The sequence below is a fragment of the Fukomys damarensis genome, unplaced genomic scaffold (assembly GCF_012274545.1).
Source record: "Fukomys damarensis isolate Sample0158 unplaced genomic scaffold, DMR_v1.0_HiC HiC_scaffold_5, whole genome shotgun sequence".
Taxonomy (NCBI): Eukaryota; Metazoa; Chordata; class Mammalia; order Rodentia; family Bathyergidae; genus Fukomys; species Fukomys damarensis.
The window spans coordinates 75,454,918-75,478,196 of record NW_022900917.1 but is presented as its reverse complement, the minus strand read 5'-3'; the positions used below and the strand labels follow the sequence as shown (position 1 = coordinate 75,478,196).

The 23,279-nt window shown below is 53.7% G+C and overlaps 1 protein-coding gene across 1 annotated transcript in view; it reads right to left on the bottom strand.

The window, feature by feature from the left end:
- The window catches only part of Ccn4 (cellular communication network factor 4), a 26,644-nt gene extending 6,003 nt beyond the window's left edge, over nt 1–20,641 (bottom strand). Inside the window, exons 1-4 of the mRNA XM_010629591.2 lie at nt 20,396–20,641; nt 8,958–9,237; nt 3,657–3,917; nt 332–525 (exon numbers count right to left, since the gene is read on the bottom strand). Coding sequence (XP_010627893.1) covers nt 332–525; nt 3,657–3,917; nt 8,958–9,237; nt 20,396–20,464 — 804 coding nt within the window. The 5' untranslated portion in view covers nt 20,465–20,641. The remainder of the gene's footprint in view (nt 1–331; nt 526–3,656; nt 3,918–8,957; nt 9,238–20,395) is intronic.
- Nucleotides 20,642–23,279: the final 2,638 nt, after the last annotated feature.

Below are 23,279 nucleotides of genomic sequence, written 5' to 3'. Positions count from 1 at the left end.
GGGGGGGGGGGGGGCACAGTGCAGTCCCCTCAGGACACCCCAGGAGGCCATCCTAAGTGCTGGAGGCAAAGGGTGTGGACTGGCCTTGTTGGGAGGGTAGGAGTCAGTGAAGGTTCCTCAGAGCCACTAAAGAAGAACAGTTTGGAGGGTCCCCAAGCTCTCTCTGGAGTGGCTTTGAGTCTACAGGATGGGGACCTCAAAACCTTTCTCAGAGTGAAATTACAACCCACCAACCCAATGACAAATTACTCAGAACCCCAGGTGCCTTCACTATCCCGTGTTACACGTGGACCCACACAGAAGTAGTCTCCCCTGTCCACCCTGGACCCACCTTGATGTGCGGCCGGATGTCCACGTCGCACGGCCGCAGGTTGCACAGGCGGCTTTCCTGCTCAGGCCAGCACTGGGCATTGGTGTTGGAGACCCGAGTGGAGATGCCTAGGCCACAGCTGGTGGAGCAGGGGCTCCAGGGGCTGGTGTAGGGCAGGCAGTTCCCGTGCCAGGGCTCCACGTCACTTACAGCTGCTGTACAAAGACACCAGAGGCCCCATGAGTCTCCAGCTACAACCCGCCCCTGACCCTGACCATCACCATAGGAAGGAGGCTGGAGTTCCCTAAACTCAGAGAGAGAGAGAGAGAGAGAGAGAGAGAGAGAGATTGAGGAGCTGTCTGTCCTTTCCCACTGGAGGACAAAATGGCTTCCAACCTAGGGACAAAGTTACACATTCTAAAGTCCTTATATTTTTCTGATCACGAGAGGCAGCACAGCGCATGGGAGGAAAATCATCTTTAGAGACAGATGGACCTGAGTTCAAATTACCCTCTCCTCCATAGCTGTGTGATCTTGGATACCTCTCTCTGGGCTTCAGTTGCCTGGTTAGAGCCATGGTATCTGCCTAGGAGTGGTGGGACCACAGGGTCTGGATTTGGATGCTTTCTGTACCAAGACAGGCTGAGAATGAGAGGTGAGAGAGATGCAGTCCCTGGTCCTGCAGCAGTAAAGTGGATTTGGGGGAGTTCAAGGTGAGGACCCCCATTCTGGCACCTAGCACTGCACTGTGGTGATGCTCAGGGCACGATGGATCAGGAACTCCAGGCTTCAGTAACAACTCTCTGGGTTCAACGCTCAGTGCTGCTGCTTCTGAGCTGTGTAAGTCTGGAGCTCATGCTCACCTCTGTGACTCTGATTTGGGCCTTTTCTCTTCAAAGGGCCTGGCCACACATGGCCCTCCAGGGCTGGGGTCCACAAAGAGCATCCCTGGCCCTTCCGGAGCCCCGAGTCTATGTAAGCTGGAGGGTTACTCTTGGGACGCTCTGGGGAACCCTGCATGCCCACCATCCGGAGCAGGTGGCCGTTCAGTTGCTGTCTTAAAAGTGGCTGGGACTGAGCTGGAGAGATCCTGAGGCGGATAAGGCCTGGCCAGACAGAACTGGCTGCAGCAGGAGGGCAGAGACTCGCAGGAGAAAACCCCATCCGGGCACAAGCACAGGACATGGGAGAGAAAGAGAAAGCGGCAGGTGGAGAGCGAAGGGAGGGATGGGCAAGGAAGAGAGAAGAGAGGAGGAAAGAGAGAGAAGCGGAGGGAGGGAGCAAGACCGGGAGTGAGAAGGGGAAAGAGTGGGAGCAGGGGGAAGGAAAGAGAAGTGGGAGAGGAGGGACCTAAGCAGGCTCAGGGGACACAGAGAAGGGACGTCTTTCTCATCCTGAGCCCAGCAACACACAGGAGAGCTTGGCACACCCTGAACAGATGCAGGGATGATCAGTGAGAGAGGCTGGGGCTGCCCAGATAGGAGAAGGCAGGAGCACTCAGGACAGGGGAGGCAGAGCAGGGTGGAGAAAGGCTGCAGCATCTAGGAGGCTGAGGCCCAGCCGCAGAGAGGGATTTGTCTGGAGGATGAAAGGCTTTGGTTTCTGGGTCATCTCCAAAGCCTTGGGAGCTGCAGGGGCTCTGCTTGTGCTGGGTCACAATGGGGTCACTGGGCCACACACAGTGCACAGACAGCCTCGGCCTCCCCCTCCACCACCCGGTGAGCCTTCTGTGGCCCTGCTGTGGGGGCTGTGATGGGACAGCTGCCCTGCACCCCCCTCCACCCGGGCCTGCTAGGGACCAGCTTTCCCTGCCACCTCCTCCTTTCCACAGGACACTACTTCTCCGCCAGGGCATCTGGAAGTGTTTGGGACTGTCACTCCTTGGGGACCGTCTCATTTTGGGGTGGGGTGCTGCTGGCGCTCAGGGAGTGGAGACCAAGGTGCTGCTGACATCCTGCAGAGCACATGGCGGCAGCTGCCACATAGAGTCTCAGATCCTGAGTACTACCAGTCCCAAGGTTAGAAACTCGGCTCTGCATAGTCCCTGAGTGATCTCACATACCTAATTTTAAAATTAGCAATAAATATTGAACTCCCAAACTTTATGCTATTTTTTTTTGCTACTTCTTGACCCTTCTTTCCTCTAGCAATGTGCCTGTTCTCTGTCTTCCAAGGCATCAGCTGCTCCTTATTTTTCCTGACCTTCCTCTCTGTCTCCCCCTCATCTCCTCTTCACCTGGGCACCCGTGGAAGACCAGGCCGACCCTCACCTCTACCCCAGGACCTTTCAATCTCACTATATTGTTCCTATGCCACCATCAGCAGCTCCAAGCAGGGGACCCCAGAGTTCTCACCCTGCTCCTCACTCCTCCACTGTTGCACCTTTTGGATACTCCTCTGGGTGCGCCTGGCCACAAGCTCGACCTTTGTCCCACCATGTCAATCTCTTTAGCCTCAGCAGGCTCCTCTTGCTTTTTCTCCTAGGGAACTGTGTGCTCTGGGAGGAATCCCCACTTCTGGTTCTATTTTATCTTATGCACAGGTGGGATGCCAACACCTGTAGTCATACTCAAGCAATGTCTCTTGCATCTTTTCCTTCCTCACCATCTCTACTCCCACTGACCTAGTTCAGATCCTTCTTAGCCCATCCATCAATCAATCCATTCATACATCTTCTATCCCTCATCCATCCATCCATCCACTCATCCACCATCCATTTAACCATCCATTCACTCATCTTTCAGTCCATCTATCCACCCATCCATCTGCTCAACCATCTACCCATTTGTCCATCCATCCACCTATTTCTCTATCCATTCACCTATCCAAATGACCAACATTAATTAAGTGCCTGAAAAATGTCCTGTACTGGGCTAGGTACCAGAAGGTAGTGAAGAAACAAACAAATCTTTCTTTGTCTTTCTTTTTCAGGGCTTCCTAGGATTACCTGGCTGAAGCTTCACCTTCTCACCTATCCTCCACAGTATGGGGAACCTGGATGAAGCCATTTTCTCCCTCCCTGCCTTGCCTCTCTAAGTACCCATATGCCCACCTTCCTCCATTCTACCCCTGGACTCTGTAATAGATAATAATAGAGTGTGCTTGTGGCCTTTGTTCTTTACAATGTACTTCTTCCTTTTATGCTGGGAGGATCTTATAAGATAGACACAAGATGGGAACTTTCCATTCTACAGATGAGAGATGGGGAACCAGGGTGCTGTGACTTTCCCAAACCTGCTCATCCAGTGAGCTGTGGATGGGGTGCTGGGCCTCAGCATCCAAGTCATGCACAGAGACCAGAGTCTCCTGAATTCTGTAATGCCCTAGATTCTGTGCCTGTACCTACCCGGGGCGGCGGTGTCACCCAGCATGGTCTGTCGAGGTCTCCGGGCATCATCCTCACACACCCACTGCTCACAGCACTGGCCTGGCACTTTTACCCGTCGGGGCTGGCTGCACCAGAGGCGCGGAGGGCGTGCACGGAGGCACAGTGGTGTGCAGCCCACCACACCGCCAATGCAAGTGCACTTGTACCTGCAGCTGGGCTGGAAAGACTCTCCGTTGCTGTAGCGCACCCCGTCCAAGACGCAGCCCACGCCGACCACCTCTGCAAACAGAGGCAGCATCCATCATTTGGTTAGGCAGCCCAAGAAGGACAGCACCCAGGGCAGGGACCCAGGAAGCTTGCTTCCTGAAGTGTCCTTGGCACAAAGCCTGGTCCTGACATGTGCCTGCTAAGAGGGTTCAAGTTCCAAGGAGGACAGACAAGTAAACAAGCCAGAGCACCAAAGCCCACATGGCCTTCCCTCAGGGCTAGGTGAGCTAGGGTACCAATGCTGAGGATGCAACAGCTCCATCCTTGGTGGGAGTGGCACAGAGAAGACATCCAAAGAGATCTCACAGAGTGTCGATGGTGACCGTCACTGATGACACCTCTCCAGGAAAAGTGGAGCAGGGAGGTATAGCTGGGAATGGGGGCAGAAACGGGAGGCCTCATTGACATGAGGATGCTCCCTTCCCCAAAGACCAGGAAAGAGGAAGTCAGCCAGGCAGGTGCAAAGACGGGGTGCCAATCACAGGTGTGAAGGCTGCAGGCGGAGGTGGGAGTCAGGGGAGGAAAAGGAGAAGGAGGTGATGGCAACATGGTTTTCTGTTGGCTCAGGGGAGCAAAGCTGCTAAAGCCTAGAAACTTACTGGGCACAAAGCAGGTGCTCAATAAGTAATAGTCTGAAGGAATGACAGAATTGTGCTTCTTGGTGCTGTAGAGGACAGACTAAAGAGGGGCCAAGGGAAACATCAGGAGGCCACCATGGTATCCCAGCTGAGGCCAGGGAGGACCCATAGCCATGGATAGAGGGCTTGGCTTCTGGGTGCATTCTGGAAGAAAGCTGCTAGGACTTGGGATAGAGGGTGGAAGGGTACAGAACAACTCCTGGGTGTGCAGAAGGAGAGCAATGCTGAGGACCAGGGATTGGGTCAGACAGATGCCAGGGTCCATCATTAGCTGTGAGACACTGGGGTGACATCCACAGAGATGCCATGTGGGGTGATCATGTAAGGATGGAGTCTCTGGGAAGGTTTGGGGGTGCTGCTGGGCCACGAGTAACTCTTTATGCCATGTGGTACCATAAGCAGAGCACCTGGAGGCACAGACAGACCTGGGGCAGCAAGTTTCCCACCGGAGGAGGGGCAGTTTGGGATCTGAAGTCTGCCTGTAGTTCAGTCCTCTTCTCTGGATTTTTCCAGAGAGGTAATTCCTAACTTTCACCCTAAAATCTGTGAAGAGTGAAGGTTGTCCCCACTGCCTCTCCGGGGCTCCTCTGTGTCATTCTTATCCTTTAACTCATGTCACTGTAGATGGAAATCCACAGTCACCTTCATATGTGAAACCAAGGCCCAGCAAGGTGCAGTCACTTCCGATGCCACCCCAGAGAGCGTGCATGCACCGTGCTGCGGCTGTTGCTGATCATCCTGGTGCAGGGCTACCCCAGAAGGAGGTACAAAAAGACAGTTTCCAGGGCCTATTGACCAGCCTGGTCTCATGACTGTCACCACCCAGTCCACAAGCTCTCCAAGGTCCCCCAGGACCGCATCAGGAGAGTTTCATTGTCTTCGTCTGGAAGACAGGGAAGGTCTGAGAGACTAAGTGATTCATTTGCTCAAGGTTGTGAAGCCAGTGAATGACAGAGCTAGAGCTCCTGCCCAGGGCAACTGGCGCCACAGCTCCCGACCTTTCACGGGGCAACAGGTGAGAAGGAGAAAAGGGGGTAGAGCAAAAGGAAAGAAAGAGCAAGCTGGGGAGGAGGAAGCATGGATGCCTGGGCAGATGTGTGTGGCACAGGGGAGCCCTGGTCATTACAGTCGACATTTTGTCGCACTGTCCGCGACGAGGAAACTGAGGCTTACGCGGTTGAGTGGCTTGCCTTCGGTCATGCTACTGGTTAGCGGTGATGCAGGGACTCCAGCTCAGGTTGCCTGGAGGACCATGCCTGGGTTTTGTGGTCCCTGATGCCAGGCTGGGGGTCTAGAAATGGATTCACTCCTCCTCTGAGGCTGACCATTCAGAGGGTGGAGATGACTTCAACAAAGGAATGTTAAAAACAAAGAAAACTCTAACCAGGAGCACTGAGCGCATTGTTTTGCTTTGTTATTTAGTTGCACTCCCGTTTATTGCGGTGTCCCACGAAGGTGGGCTAAACAGCCTCCTGGAGGGATGTGCACACTGTCACGTAGCTAGAAAGTGGCAGAGCCAGGATTTAAAACCCCAGTCTGTGGGCCTGTAAATGTCACCATCCTTCTAGCAAACCTTTCTGCCCTCGGTCGTGCCCCGGCTGCAGCAGATGTAATGGTTGCGCTGCAGAAATAGCCGAGCAGCCGGTCAGAGAGTTTGCTCCCTGCCATCTTTGGTTTGGCCCACAGAGTGTTTAAAAATAAACTGTTTCAAATTCATTGCCAACATTTACAAATCATGCACAAGTCTGGATCTCTGGGTCCTCTTGGAGACTGAGTGGACCGGACTGGAGCACGCTCACTGTTTGGATAGCCAGAATTTGAATCTGCCAGCTTGCCACCTCCCCTGCAACCTCTCTGAGTGAGATGTGCCCAAGTTGCAATCACTCATTTTTACTGCCTGCCTTGTCCTGGCCTAATTACATACAGATTTTCAAAGACAGATGTAGCCTGTCCTGGGGACTGTCCATTAGCTGAACACTCATTTGCAGGAAGGCTGTCTGTTAGGGGGATGATTATTTCTCTTTACCCTGTGGCTCAGAGATACCTCCTTCTCTGTTCTTTCAGATCATGACCCTCTCCTTTCTCGAACTAGAGTCTCACAGACTCTGACGCTATGTCAGCATTTCTAGGAAAAGTTTTAATAGAACAATATAGAATGGGGTGTGTGTGTGTGTGTGTGTGTGTGTGTGTGTGTTTGTAAAAGTGGGTAAAATGTACTTAGACAAAAGGACTTAGTGTTCAGATAAGTTTGAAATGAGGAGGTCTCAGGATAGGTCCTTCTGGAGTACAACAATGGTTGGACATGAAAACTTTGAGCCTCTGAGAAGCTCAGTAGCACCTGCTTAACTTCTGTGATCAGGAAGCCCTTGGTACATATAAAACTTACTAATATTTTCTTGAGACCACAGTAGTTGTTTTTCTGAATACATGGACATAAACAGAGACTTGTGGTGGGCAAAAAGCTAAAGAGCTGTAGTGGGGGAAGGCAGAACTTGAGCTGCAAAGAGACATGGAGGAGAGGGTGAGAAGATGGTTTTCCAGGCCTCTCAAGCAAGACAGTCAGCCTCTGGATCTATGAATCTATAAAGGTGCAATATCCAGTATGTGATGAGAACTTGCACAGATTTAGAGATTAGCATAGTCACAGTGAATGGAATTGCCATGTCAATGAGCTTGAAGAACAGCTGTCCAGTGGGAAAGGAGCTATGAGATGGTCTCCTATAAATGGGGTGGTTCTAGCACCAGGAGGGAGGTCGGGCATGGCTGTTCTACTTGAGCCATAGGAAAGGATTGCAATGGACACTGCACATCAGCAGTTGGTTTAGAGCTGCAGCATGCATGAGGTCACCTTGGAAGCTCTCTTCAGGTACAGGTTCCCATTCCTGTTTCCTGAGGACCTAACACAGAAAGGCTGGGCTTGGACTCAGGGGTGACACTTTAAATCAACACATCAGATGGTTCTGTGCAGGTAATGCTGCAAGTTCTCTTGGAATACATTATTTTTGCCATAATAGTCTAAGTAATAATTAGCCTAAGTAAAAGGAGAAAGCTGGAAGGATGGGTGAGGTAGGGTGAATACTTGCAAAGCCAAAGATACATGACTTGGTATGAACATTGAAAGATGAGCAAATGATAAAAGAGAAGAGAGTGCCATAAATTAACCTTGATACTCAGATGGGATTGTCTGACTTGGAATTATGTTCAGAACCCTTGTCAGCAACCTATTTGGGACATATGTGTTAGCCAAAGATAAGACACTATACTATGTGAATGCATAATGGAGTATATGTGTGAAGTCACAATTGGGATTCTCAGTGTGACTCTAGGGAAAAGGAATTCTCGGCTTTGTGAGACTTTGTGGAACTTTGCAGAAGTTAGGCTGCTGTATTACAATGTCTTATTCTCTCTCTTCATCATGCTATGTTGTGTAACTTTGGCGATGCTTAGATGATTTGAACTAAGGAAGTATATGTCCAGGTAGAAGCAGGTCAGAGGACTCCAAAAGGAGGTCTCTGGTAACAAAAAAGCACAGCAGGCTCAGGACAGAGCACTTGAAGAATGACTATCAGCCTTCCCTCTAACACAAAGACAGTGTGAAGAGCAAGAGTGAAGAAAAAGAAAGCCGATTATAAACTCCAAGAAAAACAAAAGGCATCATAAAGAAAAGAAATTGAAACAAATGCACTATTTTATACTGCAGTGAACAATATTTACATAGTCACAATATTATAAATACTAACAATTGCAAAACAAAAAATTATCGTGGGGACATTTGGAAGATAAAGGAGTTGTTGGGTGGCATTGAGGAGCTAAGTCACCAGCTATCATATAGGAATAGTAATAGGTTGTCCAAAGTTGATATATCAAGCCAATTAATAGATAGCCAAAGACAAGTACCACATAGTGCTAACTGTGTAAACAAAGGGCTAAAAAGTTAAAAAAATGACTTTAGTAACCCAAACAACATGATTGGTAGGAAGGTGTAGTTGCAGGCTGTGGGTTTTCATGATTTCAAAGCTATGAGATTTAAAATATTTAAATGTACAATATTACTAAAACATTTGGAGTTCTGTAGGGACCTTGTGTCACCTGGGAGACTGTGGGCATCCATCAAAGGAACCTACCCACTAAAATAGTGAAACCAGACTTAGCTCTTTCCTGGTGGAGCCTCTTTCCCCAGGAAATTGTGTCTCCAGAGCCAGGAAGTGAGAAAGAAATGAGGCTCTGGAGATCAGAGAAGGAGTGCAGGCCTTGCAGTCTCCCTAGAAAGCACCCTTCCCACTTTCTCTCACCATGGCCTGGGTCAGGATGTGCCCCCGGCTCATCGATCTGAGGCCTGGCCAGGGCAGGGCTGCAGTGCCAAGGGAGGGGCCTTGGGCAGGGGAGCTTGTCAAAGGTAGGGGTGCTCACTTACGTGCACACACTCCTATTGCGTACCTCGGGCGGTCCCTGCTATAGTCACAGTAGAGGCCCCGGTGGGGGTCACAGATGGCGGCCTCAGTGCAGTTGTCCCCCAGCTGCTGGGCACATATCTTACAGCATTCACAGCCATCTGTGACCAGGCTGACCCCCAGCGGGCAGCGAGGCAGTGATGGTGGGCACTCACACGGCCACTTGCAAAATTCAAGGTGTGAGGCTGTGTCCTCCGGTGGTGTTGGAGTGACACCCATGGTCTCAAGTGCTGGAGGGAGAGCCTGGGGAAAAGAAGAGGCAGAGATGAGGGGTTCAGAGCCCAGAATTTCCTAAAGTCACCTTTCCTATTAGTGCTCAAAAGGATTTCATAATTTTTGAATTTCACGCATTCAATAGCCAAACATCTCTTTTCAATAAAACCAATAGAATGGAGGTGCACCAAGTTTAGAGAAGTTAAGCAAATTCCCTCAAGTCCTTCTGCTGGCTCAGTGCTGAAGTCCAAGTTCAACCGCGGTCATGCTTGCCTCCCTCCTTCTTTGATCATCCCCTAGGGCAGGTGAGGTGGCCATGGGGTGCACAAGAGGTCCTGGGAGCCTCCTGAGTCTATTCCTCCTGCCCTGTGGCTCCTGCTCTATCAACAGATCCATTCTCTTTCCTCCTCCACTGAGTCTCCTAGACCTGGCCCAGGAAACTCGGGCAGTCAGCTGACCTGCTATGGTTTTGTTCTCCCTCTGAGCACCAGGAAAGGGCTGGGAAAGGGAGCTGGGTTCTGTCACTGGCCCTGCAGAGGAGCCTTCCCTCTGCACACAGAGCCCTGGGTCCCCCACTCTTGTTTTCCCCATTCCCACCACTCACCAACGTCCCCATTCCCATCTGTCAGCCAACAGGTTCCATTCTGTGCTGGCAAATGTGACAGCTGGAACTTGGAAGGGAAACTGAGGCCCAAATAGTTTCCTGGGCCCAAAGAACCAGCAGAGGAAGAGGCCCAGGAGCTGGATGCAGGAATCTGAAGCTACCTGAGTTTCCTTCCTGCCCCTCTGGTTGCCTCCCTGAATCCCACCTAGGCCTCTCACTATGCCGGTGGAGACAGCGCTCAGGGGGCGAAGAGAACCTCCCAAGGTCTCAGACAGCAAAAGCACAGCTGGATTTCACAGAGCTGTTATGATCGGATCTAGAATGGCCCTCAAAAGTCTCATGTGTTCAAAGGTGGGGCTTGTGAGAGGCCACTGGATCTTGGGGGATACTACCCTTACCAGTAGATTGATCCACTGCTAAGTTTATAGCTGACCCTGCTGGTAGGAGTTGGAGCCTAGGTGGAGATGCCCAGGCTGTGGCCTGGAAGGGTATATTCATGTCCCCGACACACTCCCTTCACTCTGCTCCTGGTGGCCATAGGATGAGTAGCTGTCCTCCCCCAGGTACTTCCACTTTGTGGTTTCTGTCTTGGAACCAACCCACCATGGACTGAACCCCCACAAAATGTGAGCCACATTAAACCTCTCCCCCTTGAAAGTGGGATTTTGTCCCAGAGACAAGAGGGAGACTCACTGACCAGCTAACGGGCCCTGGAGCCTCTGCCCAGGACTTCTCAGTGTGATGCCTAGATTTGGGGGTAAGCAGAGCGGCAGCCAGGGCTTCTGCGGGAGGCTAGTGCAGAACCAGAGGGGACCAGCTGTGCATGATTTACACATCTGCATTTCACTCTTGCACCACAGGCTGTGAGGCTGAGCTGCTCAGACAGATGTGTCCTCTCATGCAGAAGCACATAGACCCAAGGTGCTGACAGGCACATCAGCCGGTGTCCAGGCCCAGACACAAACGAATCTGTCACTCTCCTTTTGACACCCTTTACACATGGCCCTTCTAAGGTCTCCCACTCACACCACAAATGCTATCCGAGCTCACTCACAGACTCTCTTCAGTTGTATACATTTGAAGAAAAACTTAAAAATTCTCTGTATTCAGGGAACTTATGGAAAATCCAGACTTATGGGAAGGCCCCTGACTACAAGCAGCAGCAAACCCTGGAGAGACAGCAAAGCCAGAGGGCCACCAGCTGAAAAGCCAGGCATGGACATGGCTTGTTCCTTCTAGTGGGGGGCACTGTGTGCTGGACATCAGAAGGCCTGTGCGCTCTCTGAACACCACGCAGGAGTCACCGTGTCTACTGGAGCAGGGTGTACCTTGGTGCACTTGGCCAGGAGGCCCAGCAGTGAGCCACGGTGTGATTTGACCCCCAGTGCTTGGTCCTGCATGGGTACTTGCCGTGAACATTGATGCAAAGACTGAAGGACCCCTGAAAGCTAAACTGACAAATGTTGATTTGGCCTTGGTCACCTTCCAGCTTGATTTCACGTCCACTCCCATCCTACCTCGAGGACTCAGCAGTGCAGTCTCCTGAGTCTGAGATGCCCTCCCTGCCCTTCTCCAGCAGGGCCCTCCTCTGTTAGCACCATGCTGACTGCTAGCCAGTCTCAGCCTGGCTTTCCCTTCATGTTCTCTGCAAGCATCTGCCTGTGTGTGTGTGTGTGTGTGTGTGTGTGTGTGCCATGAGGATCAGACCCCCCTGCTCTCAGGTCCCACCCAGTGCCTGGCACAGTGCCTGTCCTTGCTGGGGACACAGGTGGAGCAGCACCCAGCTTGGCTGAGGAGGTAAAGACTGCAGAGTCTCCAGGGAAAAGGACCTTGGGGTAGGGGACAGAGATCTCTGCTGCTGTTGGGCTCCCTGTCTCTCAGGACACATTCAGGCTATGACTCCAGAACCAGGGGAGCCTCACAGGCAGCCACCAGGCACCTCTGATGAATCCTCGGGCTGTTAGGAAATGAAGAAATGCTCTTCCCCAGGAGACTTTGTGCCTGCACCAGATGCATTGAGTAGAGATGCTACCTGCCCGCCAGGAGTGGACTTACAGGGGCAGGGCCTGACTTCTGTCTGTGCTTGAAACATAGGAGAAAGAGGTCACTATCACTTGATATTCAGAAGGCCACATCCTGGCCCTCTCATCCAGCACCAAGGCTGGCAGTGCTGATGCAGCAATGTGCCATAAACTTGTGGGTACCCAGTGCCCTGCCATGGTCACGGCCCCACCTCCTGTCTCCACAGCAAGGTGAAAGTCCCCAACAGGAGGCATTCCTTCCAAACACTAGCCTGGAAGGGATGCAGCTGGCCAAGGGGAGCCACAGGAAGATCTCCCTGGGAGAAGGGAAAGGCTTGCAGGGACTGCCAGATCTCAGGGCAGTGGAGGGGTGGGTTCTGGGCATTGGCTGAGGCCAGCCCGTGCTGTAGGCGCCATCTAGTGGTTTAAGGGCTCCCCAACATTTGGGGAGAAGCCTCTGGACCAAGGCCATGAAGTGGAGAACCTCTGGACCCCAGCACTGAGGGCTGCTGGGGTTGGAATGTGCCCCCTGAGTCTGATTGTGTTGCCCATCACTGATAGCTGGGGCATGTGGCCACAAGTGCCCAGTCAGCCAGACTCCCGACACCAAGCTGGTCCCCCATTCTCTCTGTGCACACAGGACAGGCGGTTGGCATGTGGTTTTTGCCCTTGAGGGCCAACAGCTTCACCAGGCACACTGGCTCTTTCCGTCACTCAGTCTGTGGACCCTTGTTGGACAGCTACTATGTGCCAGGCTCTGGGCCAGGCTGGATGGAAACATAGGTGCTCAGATGCAGACCTCTGGTCACTGTTCACACCCAGTGATGCCCACAGACACAGCCATCATGGTTGCCACCCAGAGAGATCAATGCTGAAATGAGATCATTTATTCACTTATTCATTCATTCTTTCTTTTACTCTCCATTCTATCTGTTCATTCAACACCTCTCTGGTCAGCTTTTGCTACTTGCTAGGCTCTGCTGATGGGGCTGAGGACGCAGTGGGGGGCCAAAGGGACTCATGTGACTCTGGGACTGCTTTCAGGCCTCAATTCTCTCCTCTGTTAAATGGTACCCTACTGCTGCTTGTCTCTAAGCAGAAATGAGCCAACCATGGCTATGGCCCCTCCTGCCTAGTTCTGCAAATCATTGCACCACTGGTCACTTGGACCAGCCTGCTGCTGACCTCGGCTCTTCCGGCTGACCTCATTGTGTCTTTGCTACATTGTCCCCATTTCACACACCAGTAAATGAACTTGCTCACTGCCATTCAGAAAGAAGCAAAACCTGGCTCTGAACGCATAATCCGTTTGAATTTGTGTTTTCCCCAGTACTGTGCATGAAAGGAGAATTTTCTAATGGAAGAAACCACCGGTGAAAGCCACCAAGAAACAGCTGGACATTTATTAGGGCTGGGGATTGTGGAGGGGTTCAGGTGTCACGAAGCCTGGCCCATGATGAGTGTTAATAAGCGTCTGTTGATAGAATGAGTTATGCGCGTGACCTCAAGTAAACTGCAGACCCTGAGAGCAGGAAGCCCGCATCCACCCATTTCCTGTTGCACAGATTCACAGGTCCTGATCACCTCAGCCCCAGGATTTACCGAGGCTCCTTATATTTAGAGAACTTCGTATGCCCTGTGATCTAATACCATACCGCAATGCATTACAAGGCAAGCCTGATAATGTTCCTCAGAGCAGTGAGGAAATGGGGGCTCCAAGAGGTCAAATGACTTGTTGAAGCCCACACAAGCAACTGAGGATGGAACAAGGTCCACTGCACTCAAAGCTCTGAGCCACCAACTCATCTGCCCCCATGATCCCTCCTTGGGGAAGACGCAGCACCTGGGGTCTTTGTTGGCCCACAAGAAAGTGACTTTTGAGAAAGTGACTTTTACCTGTCCTCAGAACGTAGACAGCAAGCCCGTTCCTGCTTAAGCAACAGGTAATGGAAGCAAAACTCATTGAGCATAGATTGGCCGCAGCTGGCTGCAGTGAGGTCCTGGTGAGATGCAGAATTTGGGAAGTCTGTCTTGGCCAGAGTAGAAGGAGGGCTACACATGGCTGAGAGATTCCCCAGTGGTCCATTCCTTCTGGGGCTGGGGCTCTGGCCCTGTCCTGAGCCCTTGGGACTGCCCCCCACCCCGGGAGCTCTGGTTTTCACTGGGGCCCAGCTCTGCCTTAGCCCTGTCCCTTCTCCAGACAACCAGGACTGCCAGTCCCAAGCACCATGGACTGGGGAGCCTACCCCTTGGGCCAATGGAGAGACTGATCTTGGCCAGTACCTTGCACAGAGACATTGCTATTCTCAAGAGGGAGGAAGGGAAAAATGATACAGCAGGGGGAACAGTGTCTAGGGAAGGAAAGAGAAAGAAACAAAAAAAATGCATCGGTCCTTCCAAATTAGAGCTGTTCACATAAAAGCCAGTTTATGATGTGCTTCTCCTCTGCCCATGCCACCCTCTATGGTGAAGACAAGAAGGAGGCGGCCCCTCCGAGATGCTTTCTCAGGCTGGATGCCAAGGGCACACTTGGTCAAGCTGAGGCTGCCCAGTTCAGATAGCTGTGGCCCCACCCACTTCCTGGATGACCCCTCCAGTGCCAGTGCATCCCAAAGGGAATCAGACCTCAGCGGAAGTCGCTCTGGAGCTCTAACTGCAGCCACACCTAGCCACTTTCTCCCGAGCCCAGCTTTGGGAGTCTGCCAGGCCACTCCAAATGCAGCAGTAGTGAGCAGCCCTGCCCCATGGAACTGAGAGCAGAGGCCTGGAACCCACTTTGAATATTCAACTTCACTCCTGCCAGATGGGGCTCAGAGCCTGCCCCTATAGATTCTGAGGGCAGTGGGAGCTGCTGCCTTAAAACAGCATGTAGTGGGGAAGGACGAGGGTGGGACTCCAGCTCACCCTCCCATCTTAACCTTTGACTCTTATACAAGGCATGATTAGAAATTACGGTGAATGTTCAAATTTTTAAAAATGCATTACATTGAAAGACACTTTGCCATTAATCCAGCTTCAAAATATTTCCCCTTAGTTCAAACATGTTCCTGCCACTTCCTGGAAGTCTTCTTTCGTGAGTATCTTTAGTCGTGCTGTTGTGGCTGCCTCAGTGCCCTGAATTGATTCAAAACCTTTCCCTTTCGGGGCCACTTTGAAGCTGGGGAGGAGCCAGCAGTTGCCCAAAGCCAAGTCTGGTGAATAAGGTGGGTGAGGACGCACTGCCGTTTTGATGAGCCTGCCTCCCCCGGACGGCCCTCCGCAGCAACAGTCACTGCATGTCTGCTCACATCTTATAAAGACACTGACAAAAGAAGACTTCTGAAACCGCTTCAGACAGTTGCAAGAATGGTGGGAGAAGTGTGTCCAAGGTGAGGTGAAGTATTTTGAGGGTCATCAGCGGTGATGTGTATTTTGCTGTAATAAATATTTAAAAATATACGCTTTAACCATATTTTTCAAGCAGAACTTGTACAACCCACAATGCGGATGGGCTACGGACCCCCCCTCCAGGTGCCGCCCCCATAGCACAGCTACATGGAGCCTCAGGGACCACATCTCCAGCGGTTCCTCAGCAGCACCTTGCTCAGGAAGCGAGTCTTGTGCGGACTGTGGAGAAGGATCTGCCCTGGATGCTTTGTTAAAAAGCCTGAAAAATGGAAGAGCAGAAGCAGGAGGCGCTGTGGGTGACCAGACTGCTGAGCTTCATATACTTAACCCCTCTGGACGACGCATTCTAAGCAGGCAAGTTCAAAGCCGGGAAGTGCTGATGGAAAATGAGAAGGAAAAGGAGTACAGCTCCCACCAGACAGACAGTCCTCCTGTGCATCAGAGATATTTAACAGTGGGCAGCAGTGACGTTTCTGCCTGCTGCTAGTGCCGTGGAGATGTGCACATCTGTAAGGTGATGCCCGTGTGGCCGCAGTGCCATTAAAGCGCCTGGCAGGAGCCTGGGAGCAGGAAGCGAGGCTGGCCAGGTGGGGCAGACCCCACTGGGAGTGGGCCTTCTCTCTCCTGCAGGGAACAGCAGGCCTTCTCTCTCCTGCATGGGGCAGCAAGGGACCCCAGTGACAGCCCCCACCATCCTGCCACTCCCAGCTGTGTGTCCTGGGCTGTGTTCACCCTCTCTGAGCTCCTGTCCTCATGGGTAAAACGATGGCAATGGTGGCCACAAACTCCAGTAGCCTCATCGCCCAGGTCCTAGTTACTAGGAATGCCCCATTTCACAGACAGGAAACTGGGGCTCGGAGCTTCTGTGACTTCCTCTGGGTGCTGCATCTGGAAGGCGGCAAAGCATCCCGTGGATCCAAGCTTTCTCTGGTAGTTCCCACCGTTCATTCATAGCCCTTCATTCACTCCCCCACTTGCCTGTCGTATGAACAGGCTTCTCTAGGCATTGGGCACTCAGGGGAACAGTGTTGCTGCAGATGGAGCTGAGCCCAAGTTGCCAAGGTAAGCAGAGTGGAGAGGCCTATAGGGTCAACTGCCCTTTCCTGCTTCGGGAGCCAGGGTTTAGGGAGGCCACCCCTTCATATTCCACCAGGGGGCAGGGTTGAGGCAGGAATGTCCCATCCCAGAGATGTTAGGGAGGGGTTGCCAGATTCCAGTTGAGGAGCACTTCCCTCCCAGGCCTGGACCCAGGGTCGGTAATCACCCTACTGACCCGCTCTGCCCTCTGCTTTGTTCTCACATTTCTGGAGTCAGCGGCCAAGTCTGCTTCAGAGGACAGGACCCCTGGCTTCCAGGCCGGCCTGGATGGCCTGGGAGTAAGAAGACTCAGTGCCTCAGTTTCCTGCTCTGTGGAGTGGAATGGCGAAGCTGCCACCACCACAGGCCCTCCCGAGGGTGAGAGGAGATGCTCATGGCAGTGTGAGGCTCAGCCCACAGCTCTGGGCCACATCCCGGCTGAGCTCTGCAAGCTCCAAGCCTGGCCACTCTGAGGCAGAGCCAGAGTGGCAGCCAAGGGGTTAGGGTTAGAGTTAGGGTTAGGGTTAGGGTTAGAAGGGAGCCAGGGATGCACACATCCGAGTGTGGGTGTGGGCACGTGGGGGGGGCACGTGTAAATACATGAGCAGAAACTTGCGGAGACCCTGAGGGGAGAGGAGGAAACACTTCTAAGGGAACACCCAGAGCTTGGAACACACGTTTTGGGGCACAAAAGCCAACACCACCCTTCCGAGAGAGGCGGCAGTGCAGAGCTCTCCCTGCGAGTGATCACCTCAGCCCGCTGGTCCCAACCAGTCAAAGACTGTGTGGACACTGGGGCTCTGAGATGGCTGGGGTGGAAGCAAGCCCAGGGGAAGGCCGGCCTCCTGGCTTTCAAGGTGAGCAGAGGAGCAGATGGCAAGGGCTTTTCCAAGGTCACACAGCCACAAGCCCTCTCCTCTGATCTTCAGCTCTTCAGGCCAGGGTGAGGCTCCCCCCTCTCCCAGACTCTTCCTCCACCCTGGGACCCCACATGCCTGCCCAGCCCCAGGCATCTTGCAGCACCTGTACCATCTCCATTCCAGCCCCTCACTGCTGTGGCCTGCGCTCTCTCCTCTGACCTTCCCACCCTCATCAGGGCGTGGCACATCCATAGTGCCTGCAGAAGCCAGGACTGGCCCAGAGCTTGCAGACTTCCGGCAGACCCAACCTCATGGCATTCCTACAGAATGTCCATGATTCACGTTTGAGAGGCCTTTCAGCCCTGCACTCCGGGCTACACTTGTACTGGCTACACACAGCAGCGGGCTGAGGAGCCCTTAGGGGCCTGATCCGGGCCTGGAGGGGGGGGCCCTGCCAGGAGCGTCTTAGAGGCTGGCTCTGATTGAGCTGCGCACAGCAGTAGAGGGGGCAGGGCATGTGCTTTATGTTCTCTTTGTCAAAGGAGAAGCCTCATCACATAACCAGGTCCCCAGTATTCTGCAGCTGGCTCTGGAAGCATGATTTATTCACTCAGATGCAGCATATGTGTGTGCACACAAACACACACACACACACACACACACCACACACTTCTTCCTTCAGTGCACATCTCACATGCACAGGCAGGGGAGGACTTGGGCCTTGTCTGCAGGTTGGCACAGACCCTCAGACCCATCCCCCTGGGTCTGCTCCCCACCACACCCCTGCATGCCAGGCAGGGCTCCGGAGCAGGCTGGAAGAAGCCGGTGCTCACACCCAGCACGGGCAGGGGTCAGGTTGCTGGCCCTGGACATTGCTAACACTGACGGGTGAGGAGCCTGTCACAGTCACTGGCAGACCCGGCATCTGGCCTCACTCCCCTGCTTGAGGCGGCCCTGTCGCTCTCATTCCTGAGTGTAGGTGGACCTCCATCCCAGTCTCACTGGCTGTGGTGGGGCAGGGGCCATGTACATCCCATTTGTGCACAAGCGCTCAGACCCAGGCCACGAGAGTGTGCCCTGCAAAGGGTGGAACTGACTCCAGGGCAGCTCTGGGACTCCTAGCAATCTCTTCACTTCTGAGCTGGGAGTCTTGCATCTACAAAGGTGGATGAAGGCGCCTCCTCCATGACAGTGTCAGGGGAATGTAATAACTGGCACGCACTGGAGGCACCCAGGCAGGGCACTTGGTGCACGACGCTGCTCACTAACTGTACCCCCTTTCTCTCAACAAATATTCAAGGGAGAGTAAAGAGATTGAAAAGAACTCATTAAAATAAGTTATATCTAGAGTACACTTTTTTTATAGGTTCAGTTCCCCAAAACGCACAGTGCAGTGTCTGAGGTCACTGTCCCTTCCCCAGGGGCTCCTCTCTCCTGGACGGGCACCTCCCTCCCTCCTAGACAGCTCTGATGACACTGTGTGTGTCTGGCGGAGAAGTCTCCCCACTCTTGGCACCCTCTCGCATGCCTTTCCTTCCATATGGACGTTTAGGATCATTTTTTCCATTAGTGTCTGTCCGGCCCCTGATCCTTCTGTGCGGAAACTTGCAGTGCTATGCAAGGAATCTGATAGAAAGAGAGGCTCTGGTTTCTGGAGGAAGCCTGGGTCTTTGCCACCTGGGGTATGATGTCCCCAGATGTGGGATTTAAGGGTGTTAGAAGGACTCAAATGCTTGCCTTGGTTGTGACAAGTATGGGTGGGGAGCCTGGGGCTGTGGATGGAGCAGAGTGCCCTGCTTTCCCAGCAGCCTCCCCACCTGCCACCACGTGGGTCCCTCTGGACCTGGGGCTCCTCTGCCTTCACTATGGGTCTCCCCCAGCAGAGCCTCCACTTTGTCCCCAGGCATCTCCTGTCCTGTCTGCTCTGAGGAGGTGACCCGGTTCTAGCATGCTCGGACCCACTTCAAATTGCTCCACTCCAGCTCCTGGCCCTGGTGCCAGCAACCCTAAGACCTCTTCTCCATGCATGCCTGGCCCTCCCAGGCACGGCGGCCTGCAGGCCTGTCCCCAGGGAAAGCACAGCTGCCCTAGAGCTTCAGGATGACCCCAACTGGTAAACCCCTGAGAGGTGGAGGATTTGCCATTGAAGACCTGAGTGTGACCCTGCCACTTACTCCCTGTGAGGGGGAGCCAAGATATCTTCCATAAGGCAGTTGGGCACCAGCTCCCGGCAGGACCCGCAGAAAAGCAGGCAGCCAAAGGGGAACCAGCCACTTTCTCTGCAAGTACAGCACACTGGGGCCCTCAGCGGCAGAGGTCTGTGGTCCAACCCTCCAAGGACAGCTCTCAGCCTCAGAAGCAGAGTGGTCATGCCCACATCCCCGAGTCTCAGTTTCCCTGTCCTTGGGTGGGCACACTGATCCCTGAGAAAGCCTTCGGTGTGAGACGGTAACAGCAGCTCTCTTGCCATTTCTCATTGCTCCTGACAGCAGGCGCTGGCCCTGGTCTGGGGCAGGCTCTTGTGACCAGCAGTCGCTCACTGCCGCCTGCCCCACTGGCCTTGCCTCTGCCCTGTGTCCACACCACTTGCAGGCTGGCTCTGTGCTGCCACGTGTCCTGCTCCCCAGATGCCCTCGGGGGTGCAGACTTCGTCCCTCCCCAGCTGTGCCCTGGGACACAGGTGGGAGAGCCTCCCCGGACTTCCCTCAAGCGATGTCCTAGCACTCCTGACTTTACAGAGGGACCCAGTGTGCTTCCCCCACGCACCACAGCCTGCAGGCAGCAGTGGTGTGAGAAGTGTGTGACTGAGTGAGCAGTCTTGCTGAAAGCTGGCATTCTCTTTTCCAACCCTCCTTGGCATTTCCTGTAGTGTCTCCCAGGCAACAAGTCTCAGAGTTTTCAGCCTGAAGCTTCTAGGAGCCCCCGATGACAGCCACACTTTGTGCTGCAGGGTAGGGCACGAGACCAAGCCAAGGCCACACAGCCAGGGTGGCAAAGCCATCTGGAGCCCTGACCTCCGACACTGTCCCATCCCATCCCATCCCATCCCGATTTATTTATTTAATTGGATAGGCATGGAATGCAGGACCCGTTTGGTTTGCAAACCCTGAGGACACCCCTCCTCCTCCTCCCAGCCCGGTCTGGCTGACCCTGAAGCCCTTCTCTGTCCCTAGCCTGTCCCCAAGGCAGGGCAGCGGGAAGGGAGCACCAGGCTCTGAGCCCCTCCAGGCTGGACTCACCGTGGCCAGGATGCTGCCTGCAGCTGCCGCTGTCACTGCTGCCAGCGCCCAGGACAGGAAGCACCACATCCCTGGGGGTCGGAAGCAAAGGCTTGCACAGAGGAGAGCAGAGGGTCCGGCTGCCTCTCCTGGGAGCTGGGCCCAGACTGGCCCGGCCCATGGGGAGCCGCAGATGGTCCTCCTCTGCAGCCCTGGGGTGGGGTGGGGGTTGTTAAAGCGAGATCTGACGTCAGAGCAGAGCAGAGGACAAACCCTGCATTTTCCTCTTTAAAAACTTTTCCTGCCTCCCTCTCTTTTTTTTCCCCTCTCTTCCCAGTCGGTCCCCACCTCCAGCTTGGCCACAGCCCCAAGCCGACAGTTCTTAAAGGGGAAGCTGCAGGGCTAGGATTTCACCGGGACTGGATGGGGCTGAGGCAGTTCCGGCAGGGGGACCAGGCACAAGCAGGCAGCCGGGGGCTGTCAGAGGGCTCCCAGGCAACGCCTGCCTCCCCTGGGTCTGGGCTGTGCCCAACACTGATCCTCGCTGCCCTCTCCAGGCTTCAGGAAGAGGAAGGGATTCCAGGCATGGGTCCCGAGATGTGAGAGATGTGACCGGAATTCACAGAGCTCAGCCAGCCCCAGGAGCAGATGTCACCCTGCTCCCCAGATCCTGTTCATGCCTCAGAGCGACCAGGGGGCCCGAGCCAGGGGCAGCAGCCACGCTCACGCCCGCTTCTTCTCCCACTCAGTCCTTGGTTCAGTGTGCAGCCTTAGCGACCCTCTGACCCTCTCACGCCCCAGCACTCTGCACTCGGCCCGACCTGGGTGACTTTCTAACAAGGGGATGTGCAAGCCTTCGGGGCTGCTCGGAGAGGTCCACAGGCTTGTGCCACCTAAGGGCTTTGTGATCCCTATAGCTGTGGTCTCCCAAGAGGGGATTCTGATGATTTCTTCAGCTGTTAGCGCCAAGCAGGTTTCTGACCCAGTGCTAGCCAATGATACATAAAGGGACATTTGTTAGGAGTGCCTATAAAGGATTTTCTTCTTCAAGAGAACAACTCTGATTATCTTATTCTTTCCTACTGTGTAAAGGTGATGGCTGGAACAGTAGCAGCCATTCTGGTGTAAGTGGCACAAGCCTAAGTCTAAAAAGCCAATCTACTATGGGTGTCAGAGCAGAAGAAATAAAAAGACCCATGTTCTTGTTACTTTATGTCATTACTAAACCAAACCTGAATCATCCCTTGAAGACTTCTCATTACAGAATGTAATTTAACTACTTATTGCTTAAATCTTCTTGTTACTTATTCTTACTGCTTATTACTTATTCTTAGAAAATTCTTAGATTTTTTGGTCTTTGAAGCCAAATTCACACTAATCTATATATAAGAATTTACTGAAATTGTATAGGTAAAATGGAAGGCAGCAATTCGGGCCACAAGGAGACTGCCCGCTAAAGGTCTTCATTTTCTTTTCAAACCATAGTGGCCAGCATTGTTGACAGGTGTTAAAGGAATCACTCAGGTGCCGTGGGCCAGTCCCGGTTCCGCGGCCTTTTGACGAACACCAAGTGTAGCCAGGCCCCAGCCCATGGTATCCCTCGCTGTGGTGCAGGCTGGCGGGGACTGAGGAATGCTGGGGGATTCCAGGGCTCAGCACCCCAGGGCCGGCCATTTCCCACAGGATGTGTTGTCCAATTTAGAAAATCCAGTTGTTATGAGCCACTGGGGCAGACACTCAGGCTTTAGAGTTGTGGGTGTGCCCATCGCTGGGGGTCGCTCAGCTGCCGGGCTGCTCCTTGGTGGGGCCCAGAGCATGCTGGGTGGAGGTGGAAGGCCTGGGGTCAGCCGACTCCGCCTTTTCCAGGGCCTCTGCTCGTGCAGCGAACGCGGGACATTGGTGTCCTCTTGGCGAGCTTCGGACTGGAGGAGTCCGGATGAGCAAACACACAGGCGGGGACCAGAGCGTCCATCACGTGCCAGGTGCCGCTTCTTGTCTCGGCTGACTCTCCGGCCATTCTCCATCTTCCCCCATTATCCCCTTCCGCAGCCGAGAAAATGGAGGCAGGGAGAGATCTGCTGTGCCCCGCAAAGCTGACATCAGAACTCAGACCTGCAGGGCACCTTTCCCATGTAGGCCCTGCTGTCCTGTGTGTTCGGTGGTAAGTTAATACTCAGGGGAAGGAGCGAACACAGCGGCTGGAGAGATGGAGGCTGTCGGAGCGCCCTCTTCACTATGATCAGAAAATGTCGAGGGCGGGCTGACGCTATGGAGAAGGGACCTGTGTCCCGCACAGTACTGAGACTCCAGGGCGTGCTGCCGGCATGGGCCCAAACCCAGTAAGGGTCCCACAGGCTGTGTGCTGTCATGGCAGGCATGTGTGAGAGGAAGGATGCACATCAGCTATCGGGAGAGGAGAGAGCCTGGGGCCCCACCGTCTTCTGAAGGCACAGTTCCAACTGACTGAAGACCTCCCAGTAGGTCCCACCTTCTGACTGCCCCTCTGCCTGTCAGTAGCGCCACTCCGGGGAGCAAGTCCCAACTCAAGAGCCTTGGGGACACCCCATGTGCAACCACAGCAGGTGGCAGAGTGTGTGCAGAGGCCCCCTTTCCAAGGCCTTCCCAGGATGAGCATGCTAAGTTTGCACACATCTTGCTTCCCTCCCCTCGTTGAAAGCCCCAGTTCAGGACTTCAGCCCTGCGGTGCTGCCGTTTGGTTACTGGCACCCTCCTTCCAAGATGGCAGGTCTGAGGACGAGACCTGGCCCCCTTTCCTGTCCCAGCACCAGCAAGTAGAGGAAATGGAGATGTGGGTAGAGTGATCCAACCAAGAGGTAAGTGAGGAGGTGAAGGGGTGTGAAGGGCTAAGAAAGAAAGGAAGGAAGAAAAGAAGGAAAGAAGGGAG